General features: G+C 46.0%; 2 protein-coding genes across 6 annotated transcripts in view; one reads left to right on the forward strand and one right to left on the reverse strand.

The window, feature by feature from the left end:
- RGL1 (ral guanine nucleotide dissociation stimulator like 1) overlaps positions 1 to 3,332 on the forward strand; it is a 239,652-nt gene extending 236,320 nt beyond the window's left edge. For all 3 annotated transcript variants that reach the window (XM_005609783.4, XM_001490415.6, XM_005609782.4), the window contains one exon: positions 933 to 3,332. In XM_005609783.4, the coding sequence (XP_005609840.1) occupies positions 933 to 1,120 (188 nt within the window). In that variant the 3' untranslated portion in view covers positions 1,121 to 3,332. The remainder of the gene's footprint in view (positions 1 to 932) is intronic.
- A 6,622-nt stretch (positions 3,333 to 9,954) lies between these two features.
- The window catches only part of COLGALT2 (collagen beta(1-O)galactosyltransferase 2), a 104,407-nt gene continuing 98,541 nt past the window's right edge, over positions 9,955 to 15,820 (reverse strand). For all 3 annotated transcript variants that reach the window (XM_023640698.2, XM_070267856.1, XM_070267857.1), the window contains 2 exons: positions 14,963 to 15,169; positions 9,955 to 12,874 (listed from right to left, as the gene is read on the reverse strand). In XM_023640698.2, the coding sequence (XP_023496466.1) occupies positions 12,598 to 12,874; positions 14,963 to 15,169 (484 nt within the window). In that variant the 3' untranslated portion in view covers positions 9,955 to 12,597. The remainder of the gene's footprint in view (positions 12,875 to 14,962; positions 15,170 to 15,820) is intronic.

A 15,820-nucleotide genomic window follows, 5' to 3' on the forward strand; every position in this document is an offset into this window, starting at 1 on the left:
AATCAGTCTTGCTGTAGAATCTCAGTGTTTGACGGTAACGTGAAGTTGACTTAAGACACTTCTGGCATCAGCTGCCTCTACTAGCTGGCTTCCCCCATTCCACTGTCACAAGGCCAGACTAGCACATTTTACATTTTTTTATTCCTTCTTTGTTTCTTTAGATACCCATTATCCCTTAGTGCTAAATAGGATATACTTTCTTTTACAAATAAAAATGAGTTAAATAATTTTGCTTAATAATTTCATATTATACTTGGAGTAATCCTTGTTCAGAAATTGAAGCTATGTAGCTGGGAATCATTGAAGTAGACAATAGTTTAAATGTTAACAGATATACACTATCTTACATGGATGCTATTTAATATTAAAATGCAAACTCTTGATGAAGCAAGGAATAAAATACTGGTTTGATTTGGGATTGCTTCAAAAAATATTTGGATATTCCAAGAAAAGAGTTCTGGAAGAGGCTGTCGATTTTCTCCTTTTTTCCCACGTCATTCTCTTAGTCTCTGAGAAAAGCTGCATGCCGGAGTAGAATAGAAAATGGACTTTGGGATGCAGGAAACTGGGGTTCTGGTCCCAGCTCTCTCATCTACTGGCTGTGATCGTGGGAATGTCATTTAACTTCTCTTGGCCTCTGCTTCCTGCTTCCTACTGCACTTTCTTATAGCTAAAACATTCTGTATTTGAACATTTAATTCATGTGTTAAATTTCTAAGTTCGTATTTGCACTTCGTTTTTTGGAATTGGAATTAAGTTGTTGGAAGCAGTTTTTTGGGGAGTGGTCATTGTCTGGTTGAGTTCACATTCCAGGGACAAAGGGCCATAGTCCCAGACTTGTGACTGGGCAAAATTTCTACCTGCCACAGGTCTGCCAGTGCTGGGCTGACCTACACAAGCTGACTACCTTCTCTTTCCTTATCTTTTTTTAGAACTTGTGATCCCAGACTCCGCAAATGTCTTTTATGCCATGAACAGCCAAGTGAACTTTGACTTCATTTTGCGCAAAAAGAACTCCATGGAAGAGCAAGTGAAGCTGCGTAGCCGGACCAGCCTGACATTGCCCAGGACTGCTAAACGGGGCTGCTGGAGCAACAGACACAGCAAAATCACCCTCTGAAGGGAGGGACCAGTGGCCCCTGCTTGCCAAAGGCAGAGTGGGGCCAGAACAGGCCGTGGTGATTGCAACTACCATCCAGTGTTAGAGAATCGTTGGTGAAGTCAGCAGATATTTATTGGGTACCTCTGGTGTGCAAGGCACTGTGATAGGCATTGTGGGGAAATCAGAGATGAATTTGACATGAAAAAGATGAACGATTCGCTGATTCTCTTTGACCTATTTGAGACTGAAATGAAAAATTATCCACATTTATAAATATATATATGTACACATATTTGGTGTGTATGTGTATGTATATAAATATATGAGGGACTTACGGGATATTCTGGACTATGGAGAAACAAATTTGCACAATGGCCTAGGAAGCTGAGGTCACTTTTTACAGGGAAGTAGAAGGAACTGAGAACCTAGTCTCATACCTTCCAGGTAAATGTAATCAGTCCTAGGAATCCAGAGTGTCCTCTGTGCCAGTATTACAAGAAGTCCAAGCTATTTTTATAAAGGGAGAGGACTACTTTCTCAATAAAGTGCCACCAGAAAAGAACAACCGCAGAGGCTGGAACTGCCACGGCTGAATGAAAGGCCACCTTGGAAAGGGTTTGGATGAGCCGGTGGCTCTTGACCTCTGTCTGCATCTGCCGCTTTCTGCTGCCCCAGGGAGGGCAAGGAGGAGCTTCCGAGGCTCGTCTGCCCACTGGTCCAGCCATCACGACACCTCTGGAGTCAACACAAGCCCATTTGGATTTCTGGCCCCCGCATTGTGTTTCTGTTCTCCCCGCTAAAGAACATATCACAACCATTATTGCACAAACAGCTTTGTTCTTTGGTAACTTATCAGCCAGAAAAGAAAGCGCAAAAGAATGATGACTCAGTGGGACTCTTCTCTGTCTTGGAATGCCACTACTTCATTGCCTTTTTCAATTGCGTTTTGCATGGAAAACTGTGTGTCTGGAGTCTTTTGCCATCTGGACTGTAGTGCCTCTATATTATGTGCAATTTGTTCCTCAGGTGTAGAAATTCCTACTGCGATTGATTATATTTGATTATTTTGAGCCTGTGAAAGATTTCTGAACAGTGATTGCTCTGTTAATAGCCCCTCGGAAGGTGTTCCTTGCTGATAGCAGCATCCTATTTTACTTATTAACTTTTATAGCATTACTGCGCCTGTTCATGGGGAAAGAAGTGGGGCTATGTACATGATCTAAATCATTTCTAAAGAGGTACATTCTTCCAGATGGAATCAATAACATTTTTTTTTTCTGGTCCCCACACTTGTTCTCACAGTGTCACTGTTAAGTGACATTTTTGTCTCTAGTAATCCCGTCACCCTCTCCCTTCCAAATTTGAGCTGTGCTGAACTAAAAAGCCATATGTGGGATGTTGACATGGGTAAGAAGCACTTTCAGAATGTTGTCCTTTTTAAGAAAAAAAGTCTCAAAATACCAATTTTTATTCCAAAAATAAAGAGAACAAACCCAGATATAAAGTGCAGATTGTAGCATGGAGGGTTTCTTTTCCCCCTAATCCTGTAAGACAGCTCCCAAAGGTTGTGTGAGATTTGTGTTATGTAAATAGCCATATGAAATCTGAAAGAAACACCAGGGACCATTTAGAGATTTGTGGCAGTGGACCAAAGAATGAGCCAGGAGGCCCTCCAGTGTCCTTTCATCTTCCTAGGAGATCAGACTGCGCATTGTCAAGACTGGGTTTCAACTAGTCGAAGAGCACTTTGTCCTGTTTCGAGGCTTGTCTGATCCGTGCTTCTGTGCTTGGAGGAGAGATGGCCTGGGTGCTAGACATCATGGAGATTGAAGTAAATGTACCCTCAGCCTGAATTTCTTGGTTTGAAAGTCAAAAAGAAAATATAGAACTGCCAGCGTGGTTTAGGTTGTCACCAAGACATAGATGTTGTGCCCATGTGCCCGCCCCGTGTATTTATACTGTACATGTAGAGTCTAGATTTATATACTGCAATGTAAAATATATATATATTTTCCTTTTTTAAAGACAATGGAAATTCCAAGTAGATAAAACATAGCCTCATTTATTTAATGCCACTTTAAATGTCTTAAATTTGATTCCTGGTGGACAGCTGGGTAATGCTTTTAGCTGCTCGCATGCTTGTCTTTCTGCATTTCCATCATCTGTTTACCTTTTGGTTAAACTAATAAACTGGTTTGGGACTTGGTTGGCATGTGCTGCCAAACCCAAAGGGCTTGTATCTGGCGTATTCATCAGGTGGGTTCTGGGTGCCAGCTACGTCAATAAGCTTTTTGGAAGCCCCCTCTGGCTTGCTTGGAGGGAGAAGAGGGAAAGCCAGTGGCAGAGTTAGGAGGGGATCCTCTCCACTGGCAAGTATCAGGAGCATTTGGGGGAAAGAATGACGTCCTTGGGAAACGGCAGTAAGATATGATGCCTTGCTAGATTGCTATTCTTAGGAGTCAGGTGGTAGTGGACACTTCCTATAAAATCTAACAAAGTTAGGATCTAAGGTAGTTCTTTGCCTTCTTTCTGACAGCCTTTCCCCCAGTCTGCAATTGTTACCATCTGTGTAATTCTAGATACCGTCCATGGTGCTCTGGAAGCAAGGAGTTCCTCCATGGAGAAAGGAAAGACGGTCTTCCCAAAAGGCAGTCAGACTGAGGCACGCTTCACGCAACAGATGCACAGTATCGTCATTTCATCATATTGTTTCCCAAAGATCCACAATTATTTTCCAATGGATTCTTAAATGGGTCTAAATTATCAAATTTTCTGGACTCATGTGGGATTTTAGAGAAAGCCAAGTAGGTGATTTAATAATTGATAATATGAGGTAGCGCAGGAAAAAGGATTTCTATCTTTGGCACTAGGTGACTGTTTTTTCAAGATCATTCTAGATAACTCGTTCCCTTGTTTGGCCTCTGTCTAGAAAGCTTGGTGACTTTTGGCCTGAAGGAATAATGTCTTAAAATTTGCTTCTTTGGAGCCTTTGTAAATTTGCCATGCCGCATCCACTATTAAGAGGCATACAGTGTTGCTCTGTGCCCGGATTTCAGTGCTACAGAGAAACTTGCCTGATGCCACTCCTCTTTTTCTACAGATGCTGCTGCAAGGGCACTGGTTACAACCTGTCTCCACAATTCCACTATGAGAAGTTATTTCCATTGTGTTTTGCATTGCTGTTTCCCCTGGAATCTCTCTTAAAATGAAATACTTCTGAAAGGGATGTATTAGGCTAGGTTAGTCTAGGCTGAAGTAACAAACCATGAGATCTCAGTACTTTAAGACACAGAGTTTTATTTTTCCTCATGTCATAGCATAATACAAATCAGGCAGCTCTCCATAGTGACTTTCCTCACAGTGGCTCCAGGATCCGGGCAGTTCTGTCTTGCAACTCGACCATCTCAGGTTTTTCCTGCAAGTCACAGTGATGGTAGAGAGAACTCCCAACTGTCCCAACTGCCCTAGACCGAAGTGCCAGTGGCCATTAGACAGCCCATGGCCTGGACCTAAGTGCAGGGGAGGTGGGCGGATGCAGGGGAACACCTGAGTGGTTGATGAGCATCACTGTCCTGCCACAGAGCAGGTATGTCTTCTGACTAGGGTGCACGGGTTTGTTCATCTTTCCACAGTCATCAAAAAAGTGTTTAGAAGAGAGAGCAGTAAGGACTTGAGATGGGGGCTGCAGAGAACAAAGGCATGGTTGAGGAAGAGAGGTGCTCAAAGGAGGAGAAAATACCAGAAAGAGTAATTTGGTCTAGAATTAGCCTTACAGATTTTATTTTTAATTTTTCGCATGCAGTCACCACCAATTTCCGTGCTTCTAATGTGGTCTCTACTTTGACTACTCTAGGACTACTGTACAGATGTAGTTGTATGTCAAGTTAAAAAAAAAATCTAGGAAATTTAAAGTGTTTACACATAAACCACAAGATCAAATGGAAACCAGGCAAATTTAATTATTTTAGATTCAGAATTTGCAAACCACTATTTGGTGTGGTTTCACATCTCTACCCAGAAACTGTGTGGAAGCAATTCATTTATGAAACAGTTTGAAGAATCCAGTGTATTTAATATTTTCTTAAGAGTTGGAAGGCATCTCACAAATCATGTAGCCACCCCCTCATAGTACAGACACGAGGCTACAGCTGGGAGCAGTCAGTCAATTGCCCGAGGTTAGGGGCAGAGCTCTGAATCATTGAACCCCACTGTGGCCTGTGACACTGGGCTGGGCACTGAGTCCAGGAGACTTTCCTGAGAGAGATTCTTCGTGGAGCTGGCGAGAATGCCTGTGGTCTGCTGGCTCCCTCCCCAGCCTTCCCATCATGTGAGTTCACACAAGCTACCTTGGTCAGATGGGCATCTGATTGGTTCTTTAAAGTCTCTAAGGAACATTCTGCTGCAGGTCAGAGCACCATTCCATCTCACAGATGAGGAAACAGGGCCATCAGGATCAGGATGACATGGTGAGTTAGCTCCCAGCTAGGATTTGCATCCGTTTCTGGTGCATGAACTCGGCCAGCCCATGAGGGTGCAGAGGGTGCCTGGGGAGAGCCTCCTGTGAAAGGCACCAACTGAATGAGGAATTAAAGGAGGAGTGGATGCAGCTGGGGCTCGGATGCCGTCGAGAGTCAGGACCTCCCGGCTCAGCCTCTTTGTGAGCCAGTTATCAGTACCCGAGTACTTTATCTAGGCTTCTCGGAAGAAACCATTTCCATTCCCACCATTGTTTAACCCCAGTGCAACATTCTGTGCTACAGTTCCAATTTCTTACGCAGAGTGTACCAGTAAATCAAGTTAAAAAAGAAAAAGCGAATGATTTAATCTGTTTCCGGATTGCTCCAGCCATTAAAAAAAAAAATCATAGCACCAGTTTCAAAATAGAATAGGAGAAGCATTCTAAGTGAGACTTAGCCTGCCCCAGACGTTTATTTCTGATCCCCGTTTACACAATATCTGACGCCCAAGCCTCTAGCAAAATGTCACCAGAGAATTGTCTGATCAGCTGAATAATCAATATATGAACTTTCATACGGGGAAAGTAAACATGGGGGCTGGAGCTGCAAGCCCCTAGATAGATCAGGCTGTGTGTGTGTGTGTGTGTGTGTGAGAGAGAGAGAGAGAGAGAGAGAGCGAGATGGAAACCCTAGAAGTTAGTGAGAAAACAAGAAATGAGACAGACTATCCCCCAGGAGCTGTGCATGGATGTGGTCAGCATGAGTGGGATCGGACTGCCTAGGTCTGACTCCCAGGACACTTACTACCTTAGGCAAGTCACTTAATTCAGCTATTGCTTCATCTGAAAAAATGGGCATTAACAATAGTTCCTCCCTCTTGAGTGTCATGTACGCAGTACGGTGAAGAAAGCACTGTTCACGTTGGCGCATACTCTTGACTTAGCTGCTGTACTCCTGGAAAGCTTCTGGCCTAATGGGAGTCATGTCTTCACAGAAGCCCCCCAACCTCCCTCCCCGCCTGAGCAGCCACACGGGCAGGTGTGACTCTCAGAGTGGGACTTCAGGTGTGTGAACAGCACCCTGGGAGGATCCAGCCTGCCACTGCTGTGGGGAGAGATGGAGTCCCAGGGTTGGAGGGCAGCCAGGGCTCCCGTAGCTCATCCTACAGCCGTGGTCCAAGGAGGCGCATGGGGAGGGGCGTGTGGGCCCGGCCAGGCTGGAGGGTGGACACGCACCGGACAGGCTTTGACAGAGGGGCCAGCCGACGTGAAGCAGCCCTGACCGGGCTGGAGCCTCCCTCCCCGAGCCCGGGCTCCGTCACCACACAGAGCTGGTGTGATTCCCACGAGGGCTCCACCTTCTTGGATTCCCGCTGCCATTAGGGAGGGACAAGTTTCTTACCGGAAGCCCCGCTCCCTGCTCCCGTGTCCTCCCTCTTCTGTGTCCACCTGGAACCTGTATCTTTCCCAGCAGGAAGGGGCTCTGTGCTCAGACGGCCCCTTTCGAGGACAATTCAGATGCACGACCTGGAGTTGCTGCTGTGCCACCGGCAATGGGGGCACCAGACATCCCACCCGTCCCTTTGCAGGCTGTTCAGCTCAACAACACCTCAACCTTTCACATCGTTGCAGGTTTGCAAGGAAAAAACAGTCACTTTACGGACCAGGCGTTGCCAATTCTGTTCTAAGCCTCCCTTCTACTACTACTGTTCCCTCTGGTCCCCTCCCTTCTTTTCCAGCCTGTGCACCAGCCTCACTTTCTCTGCTGATGGCCAGCCCTGAATCTGTGTCTTCTCCCCCTGTTCTGGCGCTTCTCTCCTGGGCTCTGTGTGCTGCGCCCTGGAAGCCACCTCTCGCCTCTCTCCTCAGATTCCCTCAGGCCTGTGCCACTCCTCTGTGCCCTCACAGTCAGCTCTGTGCAGGGTGTCCTCCCTGTGCCCAGCCTGAACCATCACATTCCCTTCAAGTCTTCACAATCGTGCTAGCAGTTTTCAAAGCAGTTAAAACCCGCAGACCACACCATCAACACTTAGACATCTCGACTCCTGGCTAGGGGTCTTCTCCAAACGGCCAGTTCTCTTTTGGGAGAGGACACTCTGTCACGGATTATTTTCTAAGCTTATCTGAAGAACAGAGAGAGAGGGCTGTCCACTACACTTTGAAAATCAAGTTCTCCCATGAGCCAGAGCCCAGACATCTGTCCAGCCTCCCTTAGAACGGGAAACGCCCAGAGGAGCCGCCTCTGGACCAGGGGGGAGCTGCAAAGCTGGCGCTCTGCAAGGCCCAGAATTGTTCAGACGTGGAGATTTTATTAAAACACCCATTCCAGAGGCAGCCAAGCTGAAGAAACTACAGGGAGGGGCATAAAAATAAACCCAGTAAATTAAAAATAAAGAGAAACCCATCCTCAGAGGCAATTCTTCATTCTTTCCACCCCTTTTGAGGGCAGATGGGAGGATAGCTTTGGGCTGGGAGCAGCCCAGCCGGTGTCGCAGGAGCAGCTGAGCAGGGATCATCTCAAGTATTAGTACGTGTACGGGTGGAAACAAAAACAGGCCATTTTAGATGTGTTAGAGCAGAAGGAAGTCATTCTCCCGCCCAATGACAAATTTAAATGGAGCCTTTCCACTCTTGCCTTGGAATCCTATTGAGTGTTTAATTGTTCTGTCAATAAAGTCTTCCTAAAAGCTCATCTAAATTCTTGGTGTTGTAATTCAAGCCATTTCATCTTGTTCTGCGCTCGTGATAACCGGAGGCACCATTTTCTATGTAATCAATTGTGATACAGTTTGCGTCATAAAACCCACCATCATTATTTCTCTCTTTTCCCACCAGGCAAAAGGACTTACTGGCCACCACTGGCCAGAATCTTTGTCCTTGTTCCAGCTGCCCTGTGTTGACTTAGGGCTGCCATCAGCCTGCTCACAGGGAGACCCTCTAACATGGAATTGCCATCTCCTCCTGGCCTTCCTCCCTCGGCCACATTTAATCAGAACATCTCTAAGGGAGGAAGGTTCTCTCTGAAATAATAAACATCACCACAAAACACAAATATGGGCGTGACGATTATTTCTAAGGCTGCCTGCTCTTAGGTTTCTGACTATGTCACCCATGACATGCTATTTTCTTACCAAATGACCAGCTTCATTTTAACTCTCACCTTGTCATTAGTTAACTCCTCAGGGAATTAATTTCTTGTCGGTCATGGAGATCATTCCGGATCATTTCGCTGCCACTCTGTTTACTTGGAAAGAATGTTTCAAAATCACATCGTAGAAGACTCTTGGGAAGACTCATCTTTTTTTACATTTACTAGTTAGAGTGATTTGTAGCAACCATAAATGAAAAGATTCCCAAGTTTGTAGCTGAATGGGAACTTTTCTTGTTTTAGACACAAACATTTTACTAGAAACCTCTGCGTTGTCTGTCAGGAAAGTAACCAAACCTAGAGTTCCCACAGGAACAATGGCCTCTACATTCATGATGACATAGTCCAGAGAGGGAGGGTAGCCGACTTACCTTGTCATCATTATTGGGTCTCAAGTCTTGTTTCCTGGCATCAACCCTGTTATATCTGTCATAAGCATTTCCTGTCATATCTGACTCTTCAGTCCTACCCAGTTCCCCATCACTCTCCAGGAGGCCCTTTCACAGTCCCACGCCTTCGCAATGCCTAGAAAGCATTCCCATGCACCGTGCCCAACACTCCTCCCTCTTTGAAACTCCCACTCCTGTTCCAAAAACCAACACAAATGTCACCTTCCCAGCAAAGCTGCCTCAATAGTCCTCCTCAGCAGAACTAGGTTCTCTGGGGTCCTGGGGTCCACTTTCTTCCAGCCTCTGAAATAAAGCCATCCTGCCTGCATGGCTCCTCCATTGGACCATGGAGCCCACGGCAGTGGAGACCTTTCCTAGCCCTCTGAGCCTCGCAGTGCCCAGCACAGGGCCTGCAACAAGGTGCTGCTCACACCTGGTTTTTCAGATTTGGGGAAGCCTGATCTGAAATTCAAGGGGTCATTGAGGCCAACATGGATTCTCTCTCCCCCCAAGCCGGGAAAAGCTCTTTGGCCATGGACAAGCATCTCAGTGTCTTTTCATGAACGGATAGACTGACCTATTGCACAAAAATGAAACATGGACCGTCTATCACCACCCAACCACTGGGGACTCCTGACTTTCTGCAGCCTGGAATCCCTTTCAGCATACCCACATCTACCCAGCAGTCTACAATAACCCCCACTGGACAGGAAGGTCAGTGACCAACCTCTTGCTTGCCATGGGGATCATGCAGCAGTGATGGTTATCTCTGGCCTCCAACATCCTTGGTCCAGTGCAGACCTGGAAATTCCAGTAGTGTTGGCAATTGATCGGTGTTGGAAGAACCAATGAACAATCATAGCATTGAGCTGATTTTTTTAATTTTTCAAAAAGAGCTCTAGAAGGCAAGTAGTTTATCACTTCCCCACCCTGAAACGACATAGCATGACAGACAGTGTAGGATGCTGGGATGCTGGCTGTTTCTTGTTTTCCAGAGTTCCTGCATCAGTCTCCGGGGAACCCAAAGCAAGGCCTGGGCAGTGTGTCCTCTGCAATTGCAGATGCTCAGAACACTCAGCAGCACCAGCACTGCTGAAGTTGGGGGTGTCTGTCTAGAAGATTCTACCTTGGATCCCAAGATCCAGACAGGGATCCAGATGGGGAATCTAGATGGAGTTTAACTTCCAGAGGCAGAGAGCAGGTGGTATGGTCAGAGACAAAGGCCTCTGACACTGCAAAGGTCAAATGTCTTGACTGAAGACCAGAGGGGAGGCAGGAAGAATAATGAGGTCAAGGAACCCCTGGATTGCTGGAGAGGCGACTGTTTAAAGAAATGCTAGGTCCGTAGTTCACGAAGTTCACAGCAAAAGAACACTGCTTGGAACTCTAGACCTGAGCACGGAGAAGCAAGGGCTGGGCTAACAGAGCCAGAACTTTATTCACAGTAGAACAGTCCTAATCTAAAATTCTAGAATTTAAGAACAATATCTTCTAAAAATGAGAATTCATAAACCCACCAGACCAGCTGACAGGGAAAAAGGAAAAAAAAAAAAATGTTCTCTTTTAAACAAAACCACACAAAAATCAACTCAGTCTTCCTCTACTCCCAGTACCCTAGTCACCTCGCACCCTGTTAAAAAAAATCATGAAAGTCACACACACTTGCACACACTCAAATATGCAAACAACACACAAAATACCCAAGGAAATCTTAGGGATCACCTAAGGGTTTTTCACTTAGCTCCCTGGATGCTCTTTCTGGTTTTCTAGAAGAAAAAAGTCAAGCCCTGACAGCGATGTCTAAGCAATAAAAATTGGAGTCAGCTGAGGTCCCTTTCCTCGGTCTCCTGGCTTATTAGTCAACGTAGAAGAAAATTAACAGTAAGTCAACAAGGGAGGCTGAGGCGGGTGTTCTCGGAAGGCGAGCTGCCTTGTTGTCCTGCAGCCTGGGGTCGTCACTGTGAGCACTAAGCTTCCTACACGCAGCAGCCCTCCCCATGGGCTCTGCTCCAAAGCAGGAAGCTCAGATTGTTGGGTCTGCAGAGCCTGACATTGAGGACATCGAGGGAGGAGAGTGTGTATTTCTCCCCTGGGAGGGTACTTCTGGAGGCAATTTACTGCTTGTGGGCATGAGAACATAAACCTGAAGCAAACCATCACAAGGTATCTGAGGATCACAGATTGTGGAGCTGCATGAGATGATGTCGTCCAACTCTGCATTGCACATAGCATCAATCTATGAAGAAAGCAGAGGGGTTGTCTGCCCAGAATCCTGACTCCAAGAGCTTCCCTGGTTATTGGCCTAAATCTGTTGATCAGTCCACTGTTTCTGACCAAGGTCTCTCACCTGAAATGGAGAATCATTGGTTTCCAGATGGTTGTCTCCCATTCAACAGGCCTTTCTGCAAGAGTCAGGCTGGGAAATGCAGGAGAGCTAGATTGTTGAACCCGTGTCTACACTGACCACTCCTCAGGTGCAATGAAAGCTTGAAACATCTGTTTCTCTATCTTATCCTACAGCTGTTTCCCCCACATTTTGTAAAATAAATAATTCAATATAGAGTGAAAAACCCAGGCAAGGACAGTTGCTGGCCTGAGAACGCGCTCTGCCTCTTAACAGTGACTCATAAAAGTCACACCTGCGATTCCTTCCCAGGCTGAGGGGCAGGGGAGAGTCTGACATGCTGCAGAGGCGCCTAACCCGGGGGACAGCAACTACACACCAGCCCTAACCCCTTATATATTAAATTTATCTTCATAAATAGAGCATCCTAACTCAAGTGACCACAATAAAAAAAGGTCAAAGTTTGAGTTCTTCTTTCCTCAAATATCTAAACAAACCCTCAAATATAGACTAAACTCTATCCACATGGCAAACTTTATGACAGCTTCAATTGCCATGAGAGTCAAAGGCCAAGACTCAGACAGACCCAAATGCCCATCCCTGTTGGATAACGAGGACAAAGAGGAAAAACTCACTTCGAAATAAGGCTCATGATAGAATGCCTTTAAATAAAAAGCCCAATTAATTTGATTTTAAGTGATTTGATTTTTCCCCCAAACTTGTTAGATACACAAGTTTTCAAGGTCACATCTGTGACATAAAATGGGCCCACCAGACCAACAGATGTGGTCCAGTTGGCTTGGCTGCCTTGCTGACCCATTTATTGATGTGACAGCATGCTGATCACCTTTCTCTTGGACGAGAGTCTGAGCCATATTGTTCAACCTTCATGTGGGAACCAGTATCGTCTGGATAATGAGCTGAAGGACTAGGTGTCTGGATTGGGGTTTTTCATAATGGTTGCCATAAAGTCTATCTTCTAGCCATCCTAAGAAATTTGGGTTTAGTTTCCCTATTCTCCTCCTCTGTCAGAAATACATTAATTTTGATCAAATTAGACCACTTAGATTGGATGACTGTGACCACGAAAAGAAACTGGAGCAAACAGATGAACAGCCCATTAGAAAAACCAAAGGGTGGTGACCGCCCCTGGAGCCTTCACAGCTCATCCCTGGAAGGCACGGTGTCTAGGGAGGTTGGTGACGGCAGGGCCTCTGTGTTCTTGGAGTTGCGGTAGATGCGACTTTGCTTCCGGGACTTCCAGGAATGTGTCCTGTCCCAGTCAGTGGCCACTGTCTCATTGTCCCAGATGGTCGAGGTCTCCGTGTCACTCAGATACCCCGGCTGGCCTGTGTAGTGTGTGGGGTAGATGAGCAAGGGTTCCGCGGAGAAGGCTTTCAAGTCCCTGGACTCGTAATACTCCTTGTACTCAGCTCTGAAAACAAGAGGTGTACACGTGCATGAGGGAGCAGATGCTTACAGAGCAGGGGAAGAGCAGAGGGGCCGTGCTGGTTATCTCTTAAACTGTCACAGATTCATTTGATGATGATTATTATTTTTGATGAGGAAGATTGGCCCTGAGCTAATATCTGGTGCCAATCTTCCTCTTTTTGCTTGAGGAAGATTGTTGCTGAGCTAACATCTGTGCCCATCTTCCTCTATTTTATATGTGAGACACCGCCTCAGCATGGCTTGATGAGCGGTGTGTAGGTCCGTGCCCGGGATCCAAACCCATGAACCCTGGGCCGCCAAAGCGGAGCACATGAACTTAACCACTACACCACTGGGCTGGCCCCTCCATTATTATTATTTTTTTTTTTTTAAGGAAGATTAGCCCTGAGCTAACTACTGCCAGTCCTCCTCTTTTTGCTGAGGAATCCTGGCCCTGAGCTAACATCTGTGCCTATCTTCTTCTACTTTATACATGGGATGCCTACCACAGCATGGTGTGCCAAGCGGTGCCATGTCCACACCCAGGATCCGAACCAGCGAACCCTGGGCCGCTGAGAAGCAGAACGTGAGAACTTAACCACTGTGCCACCAGGCTGGCCCACCTCCATTATTTTTTAAGTTGTATCCTTTGTGGAAAACTTTTGTCTAGAAATACGGTAAAGCTTTCTTTAGAAGCTTTCAGATTGTCTAAACAAACACAAAGAAGAAGGTCAGGGTATTCCTATTGTATTTAGACAGATTAGTTTAAAAAAAGAATCTCAGGTCTTGTTCTAAAAGTTAAGAATTAAGTTCTGTTGGACCATAATGATAAATAAACGTGATCACTTTTTAGAAAAATGCCCTGTTCTGGATTAATAAATTAGACAGCTGAGATCCGGACCGCAGCGATAGGGCCAGTGAAATGGTATTGGCTTGGAGGCATACCACCTCCACCATCCAGCCTAGGGTTAGGGTTAGAGTCAGAGTTAGGGTTAGGGTTAAGTCCAGCTCCCTGTGAGTGTAAAGTAGAGGGATGGCTTGACCTTCCTCCCAAGGCTCCTGTACAGATTATATGAGGCGACATCTACTTGGCTTCTGGGTCTGTGAGTGCATCATAGGTGTTAATTTCCTTTCTGTTAAGGGGCTGATGGCTGACCTCCATGTTGGTGCCAGGACACAGAGATAAAGTCAGTCTCTGACATGGTGTATAAAAGAGGGTGAGGAGCTCCATCTTTACTGAGGACAAAATGAGCAACATGCAAGACAGGAACTCTCAACACTAAAATGAAGACCTTCTAGTGAGGAGATCACCCAGCAACTGAGAGAAGGAGCCAAGGTTAGAACCTGGTATCCTGCTCCATTAATGAATTTAGGAATCACTGATTGAGCAGATCAAGGTGTAGAGTTTGGACCAGGATCTAAGGACATGGAGATGTAAGACTGTTCCTGCCTCAGGGGCTCACAGGTTATTGGGGAGACTGACAGGTAAGCCATCAATTGCCACACTCTTTGGTGAGTGCTAGGTCAGACTGAACTCCTGGGCTATGGGAACCCAGAGCACACTGTCTTCTTACATGGATACCCTGCTCAGAGGCCACCTCCGCTCTCCCTGAGCTTCTAACACATCTCTGTGACAGCAGGTATCACAATATATCACAATGACTCTTCACGGGTCTAGGTTCTTGACTAGATTGTGAGCCCCTGCCTGGCCAACGGTACAACAAATAGACTGAAAAATCAACTGAAAGCTCTGAGGTGCTTAGGAAGATGACCTTCACCTTTGAGGTGTATGAGTTTATAGAAGTGAGAAAATCAAAGACAAGGGGAGGACTGAGCAGATTATGTCCAGTTAAACTACACAATGGGCATTAAAGAAGACCCCTATGCAAGACTCACCATTTCTTCCTCATCTTCCCCTTCTGTAAAAGGGGATAATCACTTGAGTCAACCTCTCTGGGTCATGATTATGGAAAGATCATTTAGGAAAGCAGTACACCTTTAAAAAATATCAAGCACTACTCAGAATCTGAGTAGCATAACTCATGAACTGGGCTGTGCCCAAGGGACAGACAGGCAGTTCAGGGTGACTCACACAGGATGCTTATTGTACATGATAGGCAGAAACTCGTCCACTGGCAGCATCTTCCCAAAAGGATTGGCTCCAACCAGCTTCTGGGCTCCTTCCAGAGAGATGACATAGCCCAGCGTCCAGTAGGAATAGTCAGCTTCGACCAGATTTACCACATTGGGCACTGCTTTCTCTGGCTCTTTTACTTGCATCCTCTTCCTACCAATATAACTGAAAGAAATGGGTGGGGGAGAAAAATTCCAACTGGAATATTAGACAACCATCAGAATGGAGTACTGCTTTGCAGACACTTTTGAAAGCCTGGACCCACTGTGTCTTCTATTAAAAGCACCACACCACAAAGAGCATCATATCGCCAACCATGACTGTCATCTGCCATCAATGTGGCTATTTCCCCACCTCCGTTTATCAACATCCCAACTATTCTTGCCTAGCCAACTGTTCCAGCCTAAAAGTTAAGATGTAGAGAGATTAAAAGATCTTTCAGATCATTTCCCAAAGATGGTATGGGATTTCCAGCTGTGTTTACAAGGTTGGAAGGGCACAAAAAAGGCCAGATGTGAGAATCCTGAGTTTGCTGTTTTCAAGTCCCCAGAGTTTCAGCCTTCAATGTTTTCTGCACAGCTCTGCAAATGCTGGTGGTAAACACAGGACAGAAAAGACTGTGGGAAAGAAACAGTCTGCAGTAAAAGACTTGGGAACCCCAGAGTGGCCCCAAGGGGGTTCCTGGGGAGAATGAATGACAACGCCTACATGGCTTTCTCCTCATCACATTCACCCAGCTGTGCTCACGCTTCCTCCCGGGTGCTCCGTTCTAAGAAAGGCACCCAGGCACATCCTGTCCTCCATGAACAACTTCTG

The sequence above is a fragment of the Equus caballus genome, chromosome 5, assembly GCF_041296265.1.
Source record: "Equus caballus isolate H_3958 breed thoroughbred chromosome 5, TB-T2T, whole genome shotgun sequence".
In the NCBI taxonomy this organism is placed as follows: Eukaryota; Metazoa; Chordata; class Mammalia; order Perissodactyla; family Equidae; genus Equus; species Equus caballus.